The sequence below is a fragment of the Hibiscus syriacus genome, unplaced genomic scaffold (assembly GCF_006381635.1).
Source record: "Hibiscus syriacus cultivar Baekdansim isolate YM2019G1 unplaced genomic scaffold, ASM638163v2 tig00009009_pilon, whole genome shotgun sequence".
In the NCBI taxonomy this organism is placed as follows: domain Eukaryota; kingdom Viridiplantae; phylum Streptophyta; class Magnoliopsida; order Malvales; family Malvaceae; genus Hibiscus; species Hibiscus syriacus.
In genome coordinates this window covers 1,779,529-1,800,243 of record NW_024062181.1, presented here as the reverse complement: position 1 = coordinate 1,800,243, position 20,715 = coordinate 1,779,529, and the positions used below count along the sequence as shown (strand labels likewise).

At 33.0% G+C, this 20,715-nt stretch overlaps 2 protein-coding genes across 2 annotated transcripts in view; both read right to left on the bottom strand.

Annotated features, from left to right (window-relative positions):
* The window catches only part of LOC120202791 (receptor-like protein 9DC3), a 49,885-nt gene extending 33,280 nt beyond the window's left edge, over positions 1-16,605 (bottom strand). The window contains exons 1-2 of the mRNA XM_039203161.1: positions 16,474-16,605; positions 14,905-15,195 (exon numbers count right to left, since the gene is read on the bottom strand). Coding sequence (XP_039059092.1) covers positions 14,905-15,106 — 202 coding nt within the window. The 5' untranslated portion in view covers positions 15,107-15,195; positions 16,474-16,605. The remainder of the gene's footprint in view (positions 1-14,904; positions 15,196-16,473) is intronic.
* The window catches only part of LOC120202976 (receptor-like protein 9DC3), a 29,932-nt gene continuing 10,437 nt past the window's right edge, over positions 1,221-20,715 (bottom strand). Inside the window, exons 5-6 of the mRNA XM_039203346.1 lie at positions 17,827-19,033; positions 1,221-1,263 (exon numbers count right to left, since the gene is read on the bottom strand). Coding sequence (XP_039059277.1) covers positions 17,856-19,033 — 1,178 coding nt within the window. The 3' untranslated portion in view covers positions 1,221-1,263; positions 17,827-17,855. The remainder of the gene's footprint in view (positions 1,264-17,826; positions 19,034-20,715) is intronic.

Sequence of the window (20,715 nt, the reverse complement as noted above, 5' to 3'; positions counted from 1 at the left end):
TTACATGAATATTTTATCTGATTTCAAATTTGAATTCTGTTATGATACCTGACGTGGATTCTGATATGATATTGACATGGATTCTGATCTGATACATGACCTGGATTCTGATATGATACTTGACTTGAATTATGTTTTGATTTTTGATATATTCGTTTACGGACGGAACATGTTTTATTGGGGGGTATTGTTGGAGGAAGATTACTTGGAGGTTCCTGGGCTGTGTGCTCAGGGCCTTACTTACCGGTTCCTCGGCTGTGTGCTCAGGGCCTTACTGGACGTGACGGGGTTGTATGGTTCTGGGAAACCTACACATTTTGTTCGTGACGGATGGGGGTATATATATATATGTTTTAAAAAGATCTGAAAAGTTACATGGTTTTTGGGAACACACTAGAAAACCTATTCTGATCTCCTAAACTCAGTCATCCAAAATATTTCTCTGAACTGAACGCTCATTGTCCGTTACCACCTGAAATATCAGTAGGATCTCTGCTCAGCATAAAAATCTGTAAATGTTCGGAAACAATAAGGAAATATATATTTATCTGTATCTGCACGTTCATCAGCATCATCTGGTAGTTCTGTATTACTGAGCTTTCCAAAGCTCACTCTATTACTCACCTTTTCAGGTTAAAAGAATTGTACCAGTGCATCTATTGACTTCAGTAAGGAGTTCGTCCGGCGTTGTTGCAGAGTATGGTACATGTGATTAGGGGCATGTAATTGTATTTTGATTTATATACGAGTTTGGAAATCTGTTTTATTTTTAAATAGTGAAAACTGATTTTATAAGTTTACATGTTCTGATAAAAAGTTTTTTAATTTTCCTCTATTTTTACAGTGGGTCGCTCCGGTGGCCCTAATGTGACTTCCCGGATCGGATCGGGCTACCCGCATCGGTCTGGGGGGTTACAGCTTTTTACTATTGTTATTTTCAACTTTACGCTTTTCAATCTTCTTTATTTTCAGTCCTTATTACTTTTCTTATTTAATCCTTGTTCCACCAAAATCCCACTTATTTTATTTCACTACAGATTGCCTGGATCATAGCCAACTCAAACTCGAATTTAGGAATTTTCTAAGTCCTGTGGACCAACCCTCACTTCTCTTTACTACGGTCTTTCCTTATTTATTTTGAGAAGAATGAATTTTATTTGACAGTAAAACAATGTTTGTCTACTTCTGGAGAAGTGCAAATTATTTGGAAATTATTGAAGACAAATTTTGCATAAAACAACTATCGAGAAGGACCTGCCAACCATCGTGCAATGAAATCTTCTGCTTTGTCCACCACTTGTTTTTGCAACAAAAATATGTCGAAGAGATCGCTTCTCTACCATTTTGCAAATCTTTGTTCAACTCTCGCGTAGATCCTAACGAACCACTATGGTTTTCCAGTTGTGAATACGATGTATGTTGGAAAAGAGTAAATTTCATTGATAGATTTAATATTTAAATTAAATTCATGTTCCTTTTGAATATTACAAATTAAAATATATTTTTAATTTGAATATTAGTGAGATAATTATTCTTTGAATATGTAAAATTAAAAGATATTTGTTACCTATTTAACTTTGAATATTAAAGATTATTATATCCTTTAGAATATTTCAAATTAAGATAATATATATTTAAGTTTGAATAGTAAAAGGTGACTTTATCTTTTGAATATTTCAAATTAAAAGATATTATTATTTGTTTAAATTTGAATATCAAAAGATATTTAGTTGGAGTAAATCTCTCTTGAAAATCCCCTATAAATACTGAGTTAACATGTTAGGTTAAACACAATTTAAGATCAAGTTTCATAAGTTTTTCAAGATATCAGAATTCAAGAACTTATCCTTTCTTGAAAAATATTTTCTCTCCTTAGTTTTCCGGAGATAGTCAAAGGCAAGGATAGTTTGTGATATCTACAATTGTGTTACTGTAGATGATCATCTAGTTGTTGTATCCTGAGATACAGACGACCAACGATCTCGAGCACCAAAGGAGTGGCCGAAAAATATGTCTTAAGGAAATTGTGTAGCGACGAACCTCAACTATTTCCGATCAAAAGATCAATCAAGAAAAGTGTATTTTTTTCTTTAAAGTTATTTTTATTTATTTATTAAGAAGTTTAATCTGGTTTGTTTTATCTTCTCAGGCGTGATTATTGTCTCGGATTGTTATAATTCTTACAATCCTAAGATAAGAAAACTCATTCTTTATCATTAATTATGTATAATGATATTTAAATATTATTTATAATTATTTTATTCTCTATATTATTCTCGGATTTAACACTTTTGTCCAACAATCTGAAGACATATTGTTTTTTTATTTTTCCGAGATGATATAGATCCTTTTGAGTTTAATCATTGTTGTGTACAAAGGAAGTGCTAAAAAATCGGCAAAACAAATATTGAGCAAAAATCAAGAGGAATTTACGCAAATGATAAGTTTCCTTCAATTCTGAATTATGAATTCTAAAATATTTTGTAAAGATTTTGCCTTTTTTTATGTGGGACATGGTTACACCAATTTATGGGTAGGAATTCAAATAATTGGATTTCAAAATCTTGGCAAGGTCTTTGTGGGGGCTCACATTGAATTTTGATAGTTCAAGTTTTTCATTGACAACGATGAAGTCAATCGGTAGGTGGAATTTTAATATTTCCCTTTAAATCTGAGATGATTTGGAACTCTTTCTTCTACCTTTCTTTTAATCTGAAATGGTTCAGATATCGTGGTGAAAATGAGATATCAAATACATTTGTTTCGGGATTTATCCTGTTGTTTTAACGGGTTTTCTTAAAATCTCAATGTGGACAAATATGTTTAACATAAATTGTTGTCAAAGTAACATTGGTTACTGATTGTATTTCATAACATTGATTATGTACGATAATAAAATCGAAAATAAACGAGAATTAACTTTCTGTTTATTAGAATCTTTTATTTCGTATTTGAAATCAATTGAGATTTTAATTTTGTCATCTAACATAATTATTTGATTACTATTTATAATAGAAATCATTTGAAAGAAACAAGTTTGTTACTCATTTAGTTTCTAACTAAATTTTATTGGTAGAATAAACCAGAATTTATTTTTGGTTTATTGTTCAAATTATTATTAATTCTAATTTTGTGTGTTAAACGAAATCATGATTGTCAGTGGTCATGAGCCACAACGAGAAACTTGTAAAATTCCGTGGGTAGAATTTCAAGATGTGATAACATAAGATGTTATTTTATTTGGTCATGGTGAATTTGGCCAAATAGCAAATGATTCTCCTATTATTAAAGATGATGAGTTAAACGTTGTTACCATATTCATTTATATTAAAGTTTAGGAGTATTTTGACTTCCTATACTGAAAATACATCATGAATGTATTATCGGATACACAATATAAAGTTTATAATATCCAAAATAAAATAATTATGGATGACATTTACACCATAAATATGAAATGAAAGATGCTGAAACTATGAAAGTTTTAGTGGTCAAGTTCTTAAAATTTGTAATAATGGCACAGACGAGGAAGAATAAATATTTTCTTACCTCCATTGATGATAGCAAAAGTATTGCTATGTGTATTTTCTAAAAGAGCAAAAGTGAAGTTATAAAGAATTTTATTTTCTATAAATATGAAGTTGAAAGCCAACTTAAAAGATTAAGATAGTAAGAAGTGATTATGAAAAACATGATATTATCATGAAGTGACATCACCATTATCTCCTAAAATAAGTGGAGTAGTAAAGCGAAAGAATTGAACCTTAAAGGAAATAATGAATGCTATGCTAGAAAATTCTGGGTTGTCACAAAACATGTGGGGGAAAGGAGAAGTTATTATGTCAACTAATTACCTTTTAAATAAGGTCTACAGGAAAGAAAAAATGATAAGACACCATACAAGTTATGAAAAAGTCAAAAACTTGTTTCATACCAGCATTTGAAAATGTGGGGGTGTCTTGAGAAGGTAATGACTCCATTACCAAAACAAATGAAAATAGGTCCTAAACAATGGATTGTATTTTCTTTTACTATCATATTATATTAGAAGGATAGAATGCTGCTAGTTGGATATTGATATTTAAGATATCAATGACACAAGTGAATATGTTTCACATCAGGAGGAGAAACCATGTCATGGAAATCCTCAAGAAAATAGTTATAATCAGATCCACAATGGAATCTGAGTTTGTAGCTCTAGATAAGTCTAGAGAATAAGTTAAATGGATTTAGAATTTCTTAGAGGTTACTTCTGAATGGCTAAATAATGTGCCAACTGTATGCACATACTATGACTAGCATAGAATATCAAGTATAATAGTAAGTCGAGACATATGTGTCGTCGACATTATACCATATACAACTGATCTCAAATAGAGTTATCTTTTTTGATTTTGTAAGATCAAAAGATAACATCGTGGATCCACTAACCAAAGGGTTAAATAGAGATCAAGTTGAGAAAACATCTAAAGGAATGTGACTAAAGCCCATGAAATTTAAAGGATTTATGTGAAGGAAAACCCTACCATGTTGACTGCAGATCCCAAGATCTAGGTTTAAAGGGACAACTTAATTGCATAAACCGTGTACGGTCACTGTAGGGGTTTCTTACCCCAAGTCCATTTCTATGATGTAAACATTGATTAAAGTGGTACAAACTAAGCAAAACTTTTAATGACCATTGTGTGCTTCGGTGAGCCGAGCAACATAAGTCACCTATGTGAGAGTGAAGTGGGGCCGCTTCAAGAACACTATTGTGCATAGTTCTTTCAAACTCTTGCAGAATCAGCCGATGTCCATGGCTTTCAGGACATACCAATGAGTACTAAATTCTTGCCAATGAGGTAGTTCTGTGAAGTATGTCATCGTTTACACAAACGACAAAATAGTTCAAGGACATCATGTCTACTGGTTAGCCAGTAAAGTAAACATACTGTCACAAGGGAAGGTTCAAAGGAGGAAACCTACCTATCCTTTGTAACTATTGATCATAGAGGCTATCACCACACCGAGTCAAAATGGTTTTGATAAAATCATCAATTTCATTCATGTGGAGGATTGTTGGAAAAGAGTGAATTTCATTGATGGATTTAATATTTAAATTAAATTCATGTTCCTTTTGAATATTATAAATTAAAGATCTTTTTAATTTGAATATTAGTAAGATAATTATTCTTTGAATATGTCAAATTAAAAGGTATTTGTTACCTATTTAACTTTGAATATTAAATATAATTATATCATTTATAATATTTTAAATTAAAATAATATATATTTAAGTTTGAATAGTAAAAGGTGACTTTATCTTTTGAATATTTCAAATTAAAAGATATTATTATCTGTTTAAATTTGAATATTAAAAGATATTTAGTTTGAGTAAATCTCTCTTGAAAATCCCTTGTAAATACTCAGTTAACATGTTAGGTTAAACACAATTTCAGAATACGTTTCATAAGTTTTTCAAGATATCATAATTCAAGAACTTCTACTTTCTTGAAAAATATTTTCTCTCCTTAGTTTTCCGGTAATAGTCGAAGGAAATGATAGTTTGTGATCTCTACAATTGTTCTATTGTATATTATCATCTAGTTGTTGTATCCTGGGAGACAGACGACCAACGATCTAGAGCACCAAATGAGTGGTCGAAAATCTATCTTAAGGAAATTGTGTAGCGACATGACTCAACTTTTTTCGATCAAAAGAACAATCAAGAAAAGTGTATTTTTCTTTCAAGTTATTTTTATTTATTTATTAAGAAGTTTAATCTAGTTTGTTTTATCTTCTCAGGTGTGATTATGGTCTCTGATTGTTATAATTCTAACAATGCTAAGAAAGTAAACTCATTGTTTATCATTAATTATGAATAATGATATTTAAATATTATTTATCATTATTTTATTCTCTATATTATTCTCATATTTAACGCTTTTGTCCAACAATGTATACCATACTCAGTCCCAACACTACCCCACATCCATACATCACCAATATTGAAAATTTCGAATTCAATCCATCATCATCATCATCTCTATCAAATTTGGCTGGAGTTCCCTCATCATTATCACATCTTTTTGATAATGGCAATCCACATAAACCCAAGTTTTCTATATAGGAATCATTAGTGAAAGTATCCATTTTTTTGCCTTTAGGAATGAGTCCCTCTTGAGAAAGGCTTAACACCTCCAAGAATCCAAGATTGTTTAGCTCTGTTGGAATTCTTCCATGGAACTTGTTTGATGAGAGATCTAATGATTCAACTTCTGACAAATTACCTAATGATAATGGTATAGGACCTGTTAAACATATATGAGAAAGGTTTAGGACAATAAGTGAGTGGAGCTTACCAAGTGTTTTTGGAATTTGTCCCATCAATTGGTTATAGGAGAAATCAATAGTTTTCCATATGGTTAATAGTTCCTCAAACTATGTTCCCAATCCTTTTGTTGTAAAAGATAAACCTCGCACATTATACACTATTTCATCAGCTGCTACTACATATTTCATGTACTCTGGTTTATATTTCTTTCCATTCCCTTCTCTAATGGCATGCAAAATTTCAAAAAAATTCATAGGTAAATAGTCACCGAAGTTAATACGAGAAACATCAAGGACACACAAATGCGGGAAGGAAACTGTAACATCAGAGCTATCCACCTTACCATAGAATCTATTTGATCTCAAGTTAAGCACTTGTAGCTGATCCAAATTTAGTAACAAGTTTGGGAAAGTGACATTTAAATAATTGTTTCTGACATCTAAAAGCTTCAAGTCCTTACAGTTACCCAAAGATCATGGTAGTGACCCTTCTACTTGGTTGTTGCTGATTAGAAAAGTTTGTAGTCTGTAACCTTTAACAAAATTTTCAGGTATTTTACCATGAAAATTATTCATCCGTAGGTCAAAGTGTAAAATCAAAGAACTCAAGTTTCCAATGCATTCTGAAATTTTTCCATCCAAACCATTGTTCTATAAAGAGAGAACCATAAGGGAACTCGAATTGCATAGTGAGGAAGGAACTTGGCCTTGCAGAAAATATGGAATAGAGTTAGAATTAGAATTTTGAATAATATTTAAAACAAATAAATGATGTTTGTGATGTAAAATATGCATGATGCGAATAGCCAATAGAAATGATTGCATAATTTACTTCACAAAATCATGCCTTTTTTATGAATGAGAATAACTCAAATACTACTTAATTACTATCTTTCACCAACAAAAAAGACGTGATAAGTGTCGTTTTACTATCAAAATAAATTTCTTCTTCTCAAATATAAAAGGGAAAAGCATAGTGAAGAGAAGTAAGGATCGATCCACAGGGACTTAGAAAATTCCCAAATTTGAGTTTGAATTGGCTATAATCCAGGCAATGTGCAGTAAAATAAAATAAAATGGGGGGTTTTGATGGAAAAATATTGAATAAGAAAAAGTGATTAAAGATGAAAATTAAGAAGATTAAAAATATAAAATCGAAAATACTTATGGTAAAAAACAGCCTCAAGCCTCGTTTTGACTCAATTCATTTCTAATCATCGAAAACATATTTTCACTTCAGGATTCACACATGTTACAATCTACAAGGCCCAACCCTTGTAACTTGCTTTTCACTTTGGTCAATCTTTGGAAATCTAGGTTTTAATTGAACCAACTACGACAATCATCGTTAGCAAAACAACAATTTTAGTTTAGGAAAAGCCCGACTTGGATTATGTTATCTCGCTGAGAATCGAACTCGATCTCAGTTTTCCTTAGTGGACAACCGCTAAGTGTGTTCACAGGAAGTCTGATATGCTATTCGCCGATCTTTTCTCCCAACTTTAAATCAGAACAACATCCAGACCAACGTCGACTCTTTGAAATGAAAGTGTTTTGATTTTATAGGATAAGTCGATTACCTATCCAAGTTTCCATAAAACTGAGAGTGACATCTTGAAGATGTTAAGTCTTTTCAATTCTCACATATTGAATTGAGTTATTGCTTAGCCTTTCGGCTTATGAGAAAATTAGCTAAGCATGACAGAAGTCATACTTAGCATATTGAAAAATAAAACTTGAAAATAAAAAATAAAAATGAAAACAAAAGAAGAAGAACATAACTTTTACAAAAACCGAAATCACCGAAAGTTATTGAATCTAAAAAACAAGTGTGTTCTAAGCCTTACCCCAAGGGGGTATCTATAGCTTCTAAAACCCTAGATATAAACATAGAAATTAAAAAAATCCTAAATTAATTCCAAATGTTTTTCAAATTCAAACTTTAAAATTTTAAAAATAAATCTCTTAAGATATATATACTTTTCCACCTTCCAGAAGGTGCTACCTAGATCTTCTAGAAAACTGCTGCTGACTGGACATTCTAGAAACTGTCACGTCAGACCGTGTCATGCCCAGAGTCATGCCCATGTCTCCAGGCATGACCAAATAATAATAAAAATGCAGAATGTGCCCTTCTTATTGCTAATTCTGGAAAATAAGATCATACACAAAAATAAGCTCAAAACAACCAAATCAGCAGTAATAAATCCTCAACACGGAATAATTAACAAGAAAATATCATCAATTTAGAACACTCATCAAATTCCTTCTCACTTATCTCATGTTTGTCCTCAAGTATGCTTTAATCAAATAAGTCAAAAACTCCATTTACCTTTCTTTTCCAAGTTTCACATCCAAAAAAGCAATGTAGGTAGAGACCACAATAATCATCCAAGATAAGAGATCAATCAATTGAACAACACTAATTGGAACAAGGTAAATATAATTGTGACATCCATTTATTCATCAATCTCAATGCAACCTAACTCAATAACTTACCAGGATTCACACAAATCACTCAATGTGTTTGGGGTATAGAAACGCTTAACGTCAGAACCAACACGGTATTACCATAGACCTGCAAGTAAATCAAATCTCCACTATTAATAAGAAAAAGATGCATAAATCAAAGGGTCTTTTATTGGTTGTAACGGGGCTTATGTAAAGGTGGGGAAATATACTAATAATGTGGCTAAGATTCAAGATAAGGAACTAACAAATAACAAGTTCAACACCATCAATCGACTAAATACAGCAAGATAATAATAGACAAACCATCAAACAACATTTTTCTTTCGAACTTAATTTGACTTTTTTTGTTGTCTTTTTCTTTGTTTTTTTCTCTATATTTTATGTTTTTTCTTTTTTGAAATGATGTTTTTTTAACTTTTGTTTCTTTTTTCTTGCTTCCTTTTTTTTCTTTTGCACATGATTTCCTCTTTTTTTTGGAGCATGATCATACACCGAATAAATTGTTCACTTGTCCTTAAAAGGATAGAAAAGATGTATAAAATAAAAAGGCTCGGGTTTATAAATGTGGTGAAAACAAAGAATGGGAATAGGCTCAAGAGTGGTTAACTAGGGAAAATGTAGGGGTAGGCAATTTAGTGGGTAAAACGGAGTAGTTAATCCTAAGATGCCCAAATCATTTTTAAGCATCATGTTCGTGTGTAATCTCGATTGTATTTAAATACAGGTTCTAGAATATTGATGTCAAATTTGACACACTCAATCCAACAAAAATGAGAGCAAAATGATATGGCTCTTAAAGGCTCAAATCTCACCAAAGTGTTTTCATGCATTGAGCTAAGCACATTTCAACTAACAAAATAATGGATTATCACAAGAAATCTAACCTGATGAAAACTCATGTCATTCACTAACATGAATATCTTAACTCAAACAATTATGTGTTCCCAAACAAGCATGGGATACCAAAAACATTCAACAAGATAGAGAATTTCAATGGCAATTTTCACAAATTCAACCAAGGCATACTAGCATCAAAGCATAATGATAAGCAAAGGAAAATTCAACTTAGACTCCGCCCTCACTTAAGGCATTTTGTCCCAAAACGTAAAATTAGAGTACAAGAGAAGAAATAGAGAACTTCTCGTGTTTAATGTTGAATGATCTTTACTGCTCTAAGGGTATGATTTTTGCACTGTTCTAATAAAATTCCCACATCCTCCTTTAAACTTGATTTAAAACATCGAGTACCTAAATTAAAAGAAATAGAAAAATTAGAGGAAATAAATTACTAAATGAAAATGATAAAAATAAGAAATAAACATAAATTAAAGAATTGGAATTGAAATGGGTTGCCTCCCATAAAGCGCTTTTGTTTAACGTCGTTAGCTTGACAACCTGGTTCAGACTACAAGTTCTAAGAGAAATACTCCATCTACTTCATACGCTTTTTCCAACTAATAACTTCCTTATGAGAAATTTTACGATCGTATAATTCTTTTATTTTCTCCTTGTAGAATTTGGCATTCTCATAGGTTTTTCTTCAGATCTTTTTTTAGCTTCTGAAATAATAACCGGTGAAGTAGAATTTTCTCATAAAAATACATTCTTTAAGTGTTCTGGTAATTGCTTATGTTCTATTTCAGGTCCTTGTAAAACGAAGGCAGAATTTTAGACTATGAAGGAATCAAACATAAATCAAGATGAATAGAAAATAAATTTTCCAACTCCCTGACTTCCTCATTGTAGTCTTCTAAACCCCTGCATAAATCATCAACAAAGTTAAATTTCATATATTCATCAACGGCAGGTTCAATAATATCAATAAAATTAATACTAGCAACTTTATTTGGATGTGCATTGCTTTGTAGACATCAAACTTAACAATCTCACTGTCAAACTCCATGGTTAAAATACTACTTCTTACGTCAATCTTTGTATGTGACGTGCTCAGAAAGGGACAACCAAGGAGAATATCGGAAGAAGTATCGGTGCGATCATTTTCCATGTCAATGACATAAGAATCAGTGGGAAATATTAAGTCATTTACCTTTACCAACACATTTTCTAAGAGTCCTTCTGGGTAGATAACAGATCTGTCGGCAAGCTGAATTGATATTTTTGTATCCTTCAAAGGCTTATTAGTAATCATATTACAAACATAAAGAGGCATCACATTAATAGAGGCGCCAAGATCACACATGGCTCACTTTATCCCAACTTTACCAATTTTACAAGGTATTTCGAACATACCTTGGTCTTTCAGTTTTGGCAGCATCTTTTGTTGGAACACGGCTGAGACATGTTCTCCCAGATTTACCTTCTCATTCCCGATAAGTTTTCTTTTTGTAGTGCAAAGGTCCTTCAAAAACTGGACATATCTTGGAACCTTTCAGATAACCTCAATGAGAGGTATATTGATTTTCACCTTCTGAAATATATCTAATATTTTCTTTTCCTCAGCTTGTTTATCCCTTTTTACTAACCTTGATGGAAAAGGTGGTGGCACAACATAGGGAGATGGTGTTGGATCTGCTTGTAATTCTTCCTTCTCCTTTTGGGACCCTGATCAACGACCTTCTTTTCCTTTTATATTGCTTCATCTTCTGGAACCGATTGTGCAACAACTGTACCACTCCGAAGAGTGATGATACTGGAATTTTCCCTTGGGTTTACCTCGGTTTGAGACAGAAGCTTACCCTGTGATTCCAAGCATCCCACGGTCTGTGCCAGTTGGCTTATTTGCTTGTCTATCTCTTAGAAATGGGCTTCAGCACGAATCTGGAACTTTTCCTGGGAAAGAGCCAACCTCTTGACGATTGATTCTAATGATGACTTCTATGACTGATGAGGTGGTGGAGGTGGCATTGACTGATAGTCTTGATTAGGCCTTGGGTTTTGTACGTAACTAAAATTTGGATGATCCTTACATCCTGGGTTGTAAGTATTGTCGTAGGGATTATAAGCCCTTTGGGAAGGTCCTGTAAAGTTTCCTACTGCATTAACTTGAGGAAATGTGTCATCTTGAATCAGTGGACAATCGTCTGTTGAATGATCATGTAATGCACATATTCCACATAATCTGTTGGTTCCAATCTTTCTTGCAACAAGAGAATTTACTACATCAGTTAATTTATTTATCTTACTTTCTAAGGAATATGAACTTATCTCATGAAACCTTCGAGGAGGTTCATTAGTTAGGCGGAACTATTGAGAATTTACGGCCATCGTGGAAATTAAATTCCTAGTCTCAGTAGGAGTCATGTTCACCAAAGATCCCGTTGGCAGCATCGATCATTTTTCATTTCCAATGGAGTTAATACTTCGTAAAAACATTGAAGGAGGGTTTGCTCAGTTAACCCATGTTGTGGGCAGCTAGCACATAACTTTTTAAATCTCTCCCAATAGTCATAGAGTGATTCTCTCTCTTGTTGTTTGATTCCAAGTATTTTTCTTCGTAACTCACTTGCTTTCGCCGCATGGAAAAACCTATCAAGAAAAAGGCGAGTCATTTAAGCCAATGTGTTAATAGAATTTAGGGGTAAATAAAATAACCATTCCTTAGCTGAATCGGCTAAGGAAAAAGGAAAATCTCTAGGTTTGATTTGGTCCTCAGATACTCTCTGTGGGTTCATACTTGAGCAGACCATGTAAAATTTCGTGAGATATTTATGTGGATTCTCGTTTGGTAATCCACGGAAGGTAGGGATGAGATGAATTAGGCCAGTTTTTAACTGTTATATAGTTTCGCCTTGGGGAAAATCGATGCACAAAGGTTTTTGTTTAGCAGGAGTTGCGGCTAACTCTCTGATAGTGGGATCAACCATCAGATTTGGTTATGTGTTAATGGATTCGCCTGAACTTGATTCTGAATTTGATTTTGAACTTGATTCTGGATCTGATTATTGTTGATCCACTTGTTGTTGTCTCCTTCTTTCTCGAAGCACCTGTGCGTGAATTCTTCGAGCTCTGGCTTCGATTTTTGGGTCAAAATCTACTAATTCACCCGAGTTTGTCCTGGTCATAAAAACCAAAAGAAAACAAAAATTAGTAATTTTGGTGAAGTCCCCGACAACTGTGCCAATTTGACATGATTCGTTTTGCTGTCAAAATAAATTCCTTCTTCTCAAATATGAAAGGGAAAAGCGTAGTGAAGAGAAGTAAGGGCCGATCCATAGGGACTTAGAAAATTCCCAAATTTGAGTTTGAATTGGCTATGATCCATGCAATGTGCAGTAAAATAAAATAAAATGGGGGTTTTGATGGAAAAAGATTGAATAAGAAAAAGTAATTAAAGATGAAAATTAAGAAGATTGAAAATATAAAATTGAAAATACTTATGGTAAAAAGTAGCCTCAAGCCTCGCTTTGACTCAATTCGTTTATGATCATGAAAAACATATTTTCACTTCAAGATTTATGCCGATTACAGTCTACAAGGACCAACCCTTGTAACTTACTTTTCACTTTAGTAACCGATTTTCGCAAGGTCAATCTTTGGAAATCTAGGTTTTAATTGAACCAACTATGACAATTATTGTTAGCACAAAACAATTTTAGTTTAGGAAAAGCCCGTATCAGATTATGTTGTCTCGCTGAGAATCTAACCCGATCTCAGTTTCCCTTAGCGGACCATCGCAAAGTGTGTTTACAGAAAGTCGGATATGCTATTCACCGATCTTTCATCCCAACTTTAAATCAGAACAACATCTAGACCAACGTCGACTTTTTTGAAATGAAAGTGTTTTGATTTTATAGGATAGGTCGATCATCTATCCAAGTTTCTAGAAAACTGAGAGTGACATCCTGAAGATGTTAAGTGCTTTTTCAATTCTCACATATTGAATTAAGTCATCGCTTAGCCTTTCAGCTTATGAGAAATTTGCTAAGCATGACAGAAGTCATCTTAGCATATTTAAAAATAAAACTTGAAAATAAAAATAAAAATGAAAACGAAAAGAAGAAAAACAAAACTTTTATAAAAAACGAAATCACCGAAAGTTACTGAATCTAAAAAACAAGTGTGTTCTGAGCCTTACCCCAAGGGGGTATTTATAGCTTCTAAAATCCTAGAGACAAACATAGAAATTAAAAGAAAAATAATCCTAAAGAAAATTCCAAATGTTTTTCAAATTCAAACTTTAAAATTTTAAAAATAAATCTCCTAAGATATCTCTGTCCGTCTACCTTCCAGAAGGTGCTGACTAGATCTTCTAGAAAACTGCTACTGACTGGACCTTCTGGAAACTACCACGTCAGACCGTGTCATGCCCAGAGTCGTGCCCATGTCTCCATTTGTGACCAAATAATAAAAAAATGCAGAATGCACCTTTCTTACTACTAATTCTGAAAAATAAGATCCTGCAAGAAAATAAGCACAAAACAGTCAAATCAATAGTAATAAATCCACAACACGAAATAATTAACAAGAAAATTTCATCAATTTAGAACACTCATCAAGACGACAATGAGAAAACGGTTCACTCTCCAATAGTTGGCCATATAAAGCAAATACCATCTATTTATACCATTTTTGCTAGGGTATATAAAACAATAAATATAGTTGATTTTGAAAAGGATTTTGTTAATTTCTTTTGATGTACCATACCTTAATAATATTTAAAACTCACAATTATAAAAATCAAGAAAATTTAGTTTAATTTATTTTGAATTGGAAAAAAAAGAAATTTTGAGTTTATATAATTTTAGAATTAATTTATTAGAATTTAATATTTAGATTATTTATGTTCAAATACAAAAGGACACATCAAATGACAAAAAATTGTACAACTAATTAATAAATATATAATAAAATAATAACAAAGAGAGGAAAGAAAGTTATATTATACCTGTCAAGATGTTATTTGAAAGATCAAGGACATCCAAAGAAATCATATATATGATCATCGGTGGAATTGTACCTAAGACATATAAAAATAATAATTCATCAAAATATTTTGATGACATATTTATGTTATGTCTTGAGTATAGTAATATGATAATTTTACATTTGTATTTTAAGGTTAAAATAAATTACAACAATATAAACAAAATAAAATTCAATGGTAAATAACTCTATATTTAAGTACATTATTAAAGCATGATGAGTCATTAAACTTACCTGAGAAGTTGTTTTCTCCAATGGTGAAAACCTTGAGTGAAGTCAAATTTGAGATTTCTAATGGCACAGTTCCCTCCAAATAATTATAATCCAAAAATATATATTGTAATTCTCTGCATTTAAATAAGCTCTTTAGAATTTTTCCAGAAAGTTGACATCCTCCCAAATCAAGACGAAGTAATTGGGGATGATAATCAAACATATTGGAGGAGAGAGAACCAAAGAAATTATTGAATCCCACTGAAATATGTTGCAAAGAGGAAATGTTGAAGATTAAGGAAGGAATAGGACCTGCGCAATAAATAACCAAACTTATATTTTTTTTTGCATAATCAAAAAGAGAGCCTTCAACCAATGTAGAAGAATTGTATTAATCCAACCTTTAACCAATAATTTCATTGGTAAAACACACAAATGGTCCCCTAATTATAGGGTATTGTTTTGTTGAGTCCCCCGATTATTAAAAATTACAAAATGATCCCTTAACTATAGGGTATTGCTTTGTTGAGTCCCCTAACAATTAAAAGTTACAAAATGGTCACTTGACTATTCATATATTCTAAACTCATCATTCTCTATTAAAAAATTGACATCAGTTTGAGCAGGATGTTAACCTGCTGACTTTGATATGATAAAATTTGATCACAAAATCTCAAACGATTATTATATCTCAATCAACAAGTAACATCCAGCTCAGATTGTCATCAATTTTTAACGAAAAAGGACGAGTTTGAAACATATAAATAGTCAGACAACCATTTTGTAACTTTTAATAGTCGAAGGACTCAACAAAGCAACACGCTATAGTTAGGGGACCATTTTGTAACTTTTAATAGTCGAGGGACTCAACAGAGAAACACCCTATAATCGAGGGACCATTTGTGTACTTTACTCTTAAGTTCATATCATCTACACCCAATTTGTTAAAAAAATGTTTAAATGATTAATCACTTCATTTTCTTTTCTTTTTTAAATCGACTTAAGATCTCACTATTGTTTAAAGTCAAGTATTAAAAATTGAAATCTTGTTATTATGAAAATTGAATTTGAACATTTTACTACACAATTTGAATTATTTTTTATTTTAATCCAGATTTTATTTTTAATATACATTTTTACTATTCTTAATTAGCACTAAAAATCAAACTTGAAATCAATTGTAAAAATAAAATCCACTATGTAATAAATAAACAAGCTAGGTGGTAACATTTGAATTGTTTTGTTTGGTTATTCATTCAATCAAAACAAATTCTACCCAACTCCAAATCAAGAGTCTTTTCATACTATAGGAAAAAACTCTCTTACCTAGTCATTCTGTTCCAAAAGTCCGCGTAACACCAAAATTAAATTCTTGAGAGTAAATTATTCATTTATGAGATAAAAATCTTTTTTAGAAAAATATTATTTTAATCTCTAAACTTTTTTAAATTTATACTTTGATCATTAAATTTTCATTTCGGTCACTAATCGAATTTTGGGTATTACAAAACAAATAATTCCTCTCGCTCTCTCTATATTTTTTGACATGAAACTCCTCTATATTGAAGCACGATGAGTTATTAAGCTTACATGATAAATTGTTTTCTTGGATGAATAAAAGCTTGAGTGAAGTCAAATTTGAGATTTCTAATGGTACAATCCCCTCCAAATGATTATAATTCAAATACAACTGTTCTAACTTTTTACATTTGAATAAACTCATTGGAATAGGACCTGCGCAAAAAATAACCAAACTTCAATTTTGAGGCATACTAAAAGAAAAAACGAGTCTTAAGCTATGATCAAATCTAGAAGATTTGTATCAATCCAACCTTTAACCAATGATTTTATATCATCTACAGCCAATTTGTTAAAGAAAATGTTTATATGATTAATCACGTCATCCTTTGTTTCTTTTTTTTCTTTTTAAATATGAAAATGTCATTCATTTTTTACTGCTTATGATAGCTCCAAATATGAACATGGTTGTGGTTTGAATGGAAGACGTGTATTTTGTATTTTGGTTGCGATGGTCCTTTGTATCTAGTCTTATTCCAGGTTGTGTGTACTCTTTTCCTTCAACTAGGATTAGAAAGGCTTTTAACGAGACACATAATCTGGTTTTAGACGTTTAAGATATTAAATAATATCAAATTGCCGAGCAAAAAATATGATCTAAAGGTGCTGTTAATGGAACAATCCTTATTGAATTCTTTATTGGTAGGTTTGATTTTCAAATTAAGCCGTTTTTTTTCAAAATTTTCTGTTATGGCTTTCTATCGAGCAAAAGAAAGAATTGCACAATACCTTTTAAGTTGTTTGAAGAAAGGTTAATCACCTCAACAAAAATAAGATTTCCGATATCCGATGGAATTTCACCTGAAACATACAATTAGATTCACTCTAATATCCGTATTCAAAATATCATGCATGCTTATGTATGAATTAGTTGAGGTGTTCATGTCAGCTCTGTGGATGAGTAGTTTCTTATTCAATTTTATAATTGTAGAAATCCATCTTTGTTTCATTCCTTAGTTTATAAGAAACAGCATCTGATTTGTGAGAGGATGCAGTCTGTCCACTTAAAGATGAACACGAGTATCGTAACATAGTAGGGAAATTACTATACGTTTTTCACACTAGCCGAATATACTGGTGACAAAAGTGATTTGGGTAAGTCCACTACTAAAGGATATGGAAATTATATATAAGACAGCTATCGAGACGGACCTGAACCAGGGGCAGATGGATTAAGTCCTTAGGAAGCAAGTGCATGTCATTATTTTGGAAAATTGTAAATACTAGTTTAATGTATTAAGGAAAAGAGAGAAAAACAAAAGAAATTTGTATACTCAATTTCTTTTTCAAAAAAAAATATCTTCGAATTTCTGGATCGGTCACTGCTTCCAACCACCATGCCTTGAAGTTTTCTGCTCTGTCCAGTCCACTGCTTGTTTTGCAACAAAAATCGGTCAACGACTTCTCTTTTTTACCCTTTTTGCAAATCTTTGTCGAACTCTCTCGTAGGTCCTAATGAACCACCGTGGTCTTCCAGTTGCGAATACAATGTATCCCGTACTCAGTCCCAGCACCAACCCACATCCATACCCCATCAATATTGAAAATTTCCAGCTCATTCCATCATCATCATCTCTATCAAACTTGGCTGGAGTTCCCTTTTCATTATCACAACTTTTTGATAATGGAAATCCACATAAACCCAGGTTTCCTATGTAGGAATCATTTGTGAATGTATCGAATTGTTTGCCTTGAGGAATGAGCCCCACAAGATTATTCTGAGAAAGGTTCAACACTGCTAAGAACCCAAGATTTTTCAACTCTGTTGGAATTCTTCCATGGAGCTTGTTTGATGAGAGATCTAATGATTCAAGCTCTGATATATCACCTAATGATGATGGAATATGACCTGTTAAACAATTATGAGAGAGATTCAAGACAATAAGTGAGTGAAGCTCTCCAAGTGCTTTAGGAATTTCTCCGTAGAACTGATTGCTGGAAAAATCAATAACTGTCCATATAGTTAGCAATTCCTCAAACTCTGTTTTCAACCCTTTTATTATAAAAGATATGTTGATGGCATAATTCCACACTCCCAATGCTGATCCATCTGTCATGTACTCTGGTTTATCTTTTTTTCCATTCCCTTCTTTAATGGCATGCAAATTTTCAAAATATTTCATAGGTAAATAGCCACTGAAATTGTTATGAGAAATATCAATGAGACGTAAACGAGTGAAGGAAACTGTAACTCCTGAGCTAACCACTTCACCATAGAATCTGTTCGATCTCAAGATAAGCACTTGCAGTTGATCCAAATTTCCTAACCAATTTGGGAATGTGTCATTCAAATAGTTGTTTCCAACGTCGAGAAGCTTCAACTCTTTGCAATTACCCAAAGATCGTGGCAGTGACCCTTCTATTTGGTTGTTGCTCATTCGAAAACTGTGTAAGGTGCAACTCTTACCAAATTTTTCTGGTATTTTACCATGAAAATTATTCTTCTCTAGGTCAATGTGTGAAAGAGAACTCATGTTTCCAATGCTATCAGGAATTTCTCCATCCAAACTATTCTTGTATAAGAAGAGAACCTTGAGGGAACTCAGATTGCATAATGAGGGAGGAATTTGGCCTTGCAGAAAATTTGGAACATAGTTAAAATTAGGAGTTTGGATCATCTTTTAAACAAATAAATAATGTTTGTAATTTAAAAATAAAATATTTTGATTAAAAACTCTATTGAAGGAAGATGTAACTAAGTAAAGCTTACTAATACTAACTGTAACAACCCGGAATAAAATTTAGAGAAAAAAAAAATTTAATTAAGTAATTTGGCAAAATTTGAGGATTAAATCGAAAGTTTTCAAAATTGTAGGCCATTTTAGAAGTTAAAGGAAATTCAGGGACCAAGCCCTGCATTACTCCTTTTAGTGTCGGCAGAAAATTTCATTTAAGCGTATGAATGGTTTTCTGTTTTCAAAACAGAAAACAATTGTTAAATTCCTCCTCCCGCACTCTACTTCAAAGCCGATTCCGACGCCGTCCGAATTCCGATCGTTGTTTTGAAACCACCGTTGTGTTCATCATCGAGCGAGGAACAAACCCTTCAAATTAATTGAAGCGAAACGCGGCCAAACGTCGGGAATTTCCAGTCAAAGTAGCGACGGTTTTGTTAGCTCTATCGCCGAGGAAATCTTAAATTCACCGCTGATCGTTGCTCCGTTTACGACACCTCCCGCACCATCGTGTTCCTTGTGACGTTCCGAGTTCACCGGTGTCAACCTTGTCCGCCGTAGACGGCGGCGCGTGAGGAGGTGGTGCAGTCAAAGATTCGGCCGATTTGAAATCGAGCTCTCCGCCGTTCAAAAATTTGAACCGATCGTTGTAAGTATCTTGAAATCGCTCAAAATAATTTTTAGAAATTTTTCCGGGATTTTTAGGGCCCCGGAGGACGCCTCACGCGCCACACGCGCCGCCGCAGGGCGAGTGGCTGCTGGAAACCGGTTTAACCGGTTTTCAACCGGTTCTGACCGGTTTGACCGGTTTCAACCGGTTCGAACCGGTTTGACCGGTCCGACCCGACCCGACCGTTGACCCGACCCGACCCGACCGTTGACCCGACCCGACCCGACCGTTGACCCGACCCGACCCGACCGTTGACCGTTGACCGTTGACCGTTGACCATTGACTTTCTTTGACCAAAACTTAAAATGGCTTTGACCGAGCATTAAACGACCGTTAATCTTTTCCGAGTATACCTATCCTGATAGTTTTCGACGTGCCGAATCCGTTTCCGTGGTCCGTTTTGTCAAATTCGAATCCGAAGGTCTCCAAATCTACGGTCAAAGTGGTTGACTTTGACTTTGACCAAGAATTTGAATTTTCGAAAAGTCATACTTTATGTTTTTCGACGCCCTGATTCCGATTCCGTAATCCGTTTGGCCAAATTCAGACTCGAAATACCTCAAATTGATAGTCAAACCCTAAAAATGCGTATATACTTAAGAAGTTTAGCTTTGAACAATTAAATAGGATTTGAGACTGATAAATATTATTGTTTGAAGGTACAAGAGACTCTCCGGATCGTTCGACAGCTCGACCCAGCTATTCTAGATCAGTTAAACCACGTGTTCCAGTATTTACCCGTTCGAAAACTGTAGCAGAGCGTGGTGAAACCAGAAATCAGTAGATTTGTTATTTGAATCTATTGTCGAGGTGTGTTCCCTACTTGTTATTGAACTGTTTTATTGGTTTTAATACGTGGTACACCGAATTCATTGGCTATTGTTTTATGGATGCACCAATTTAATGTGA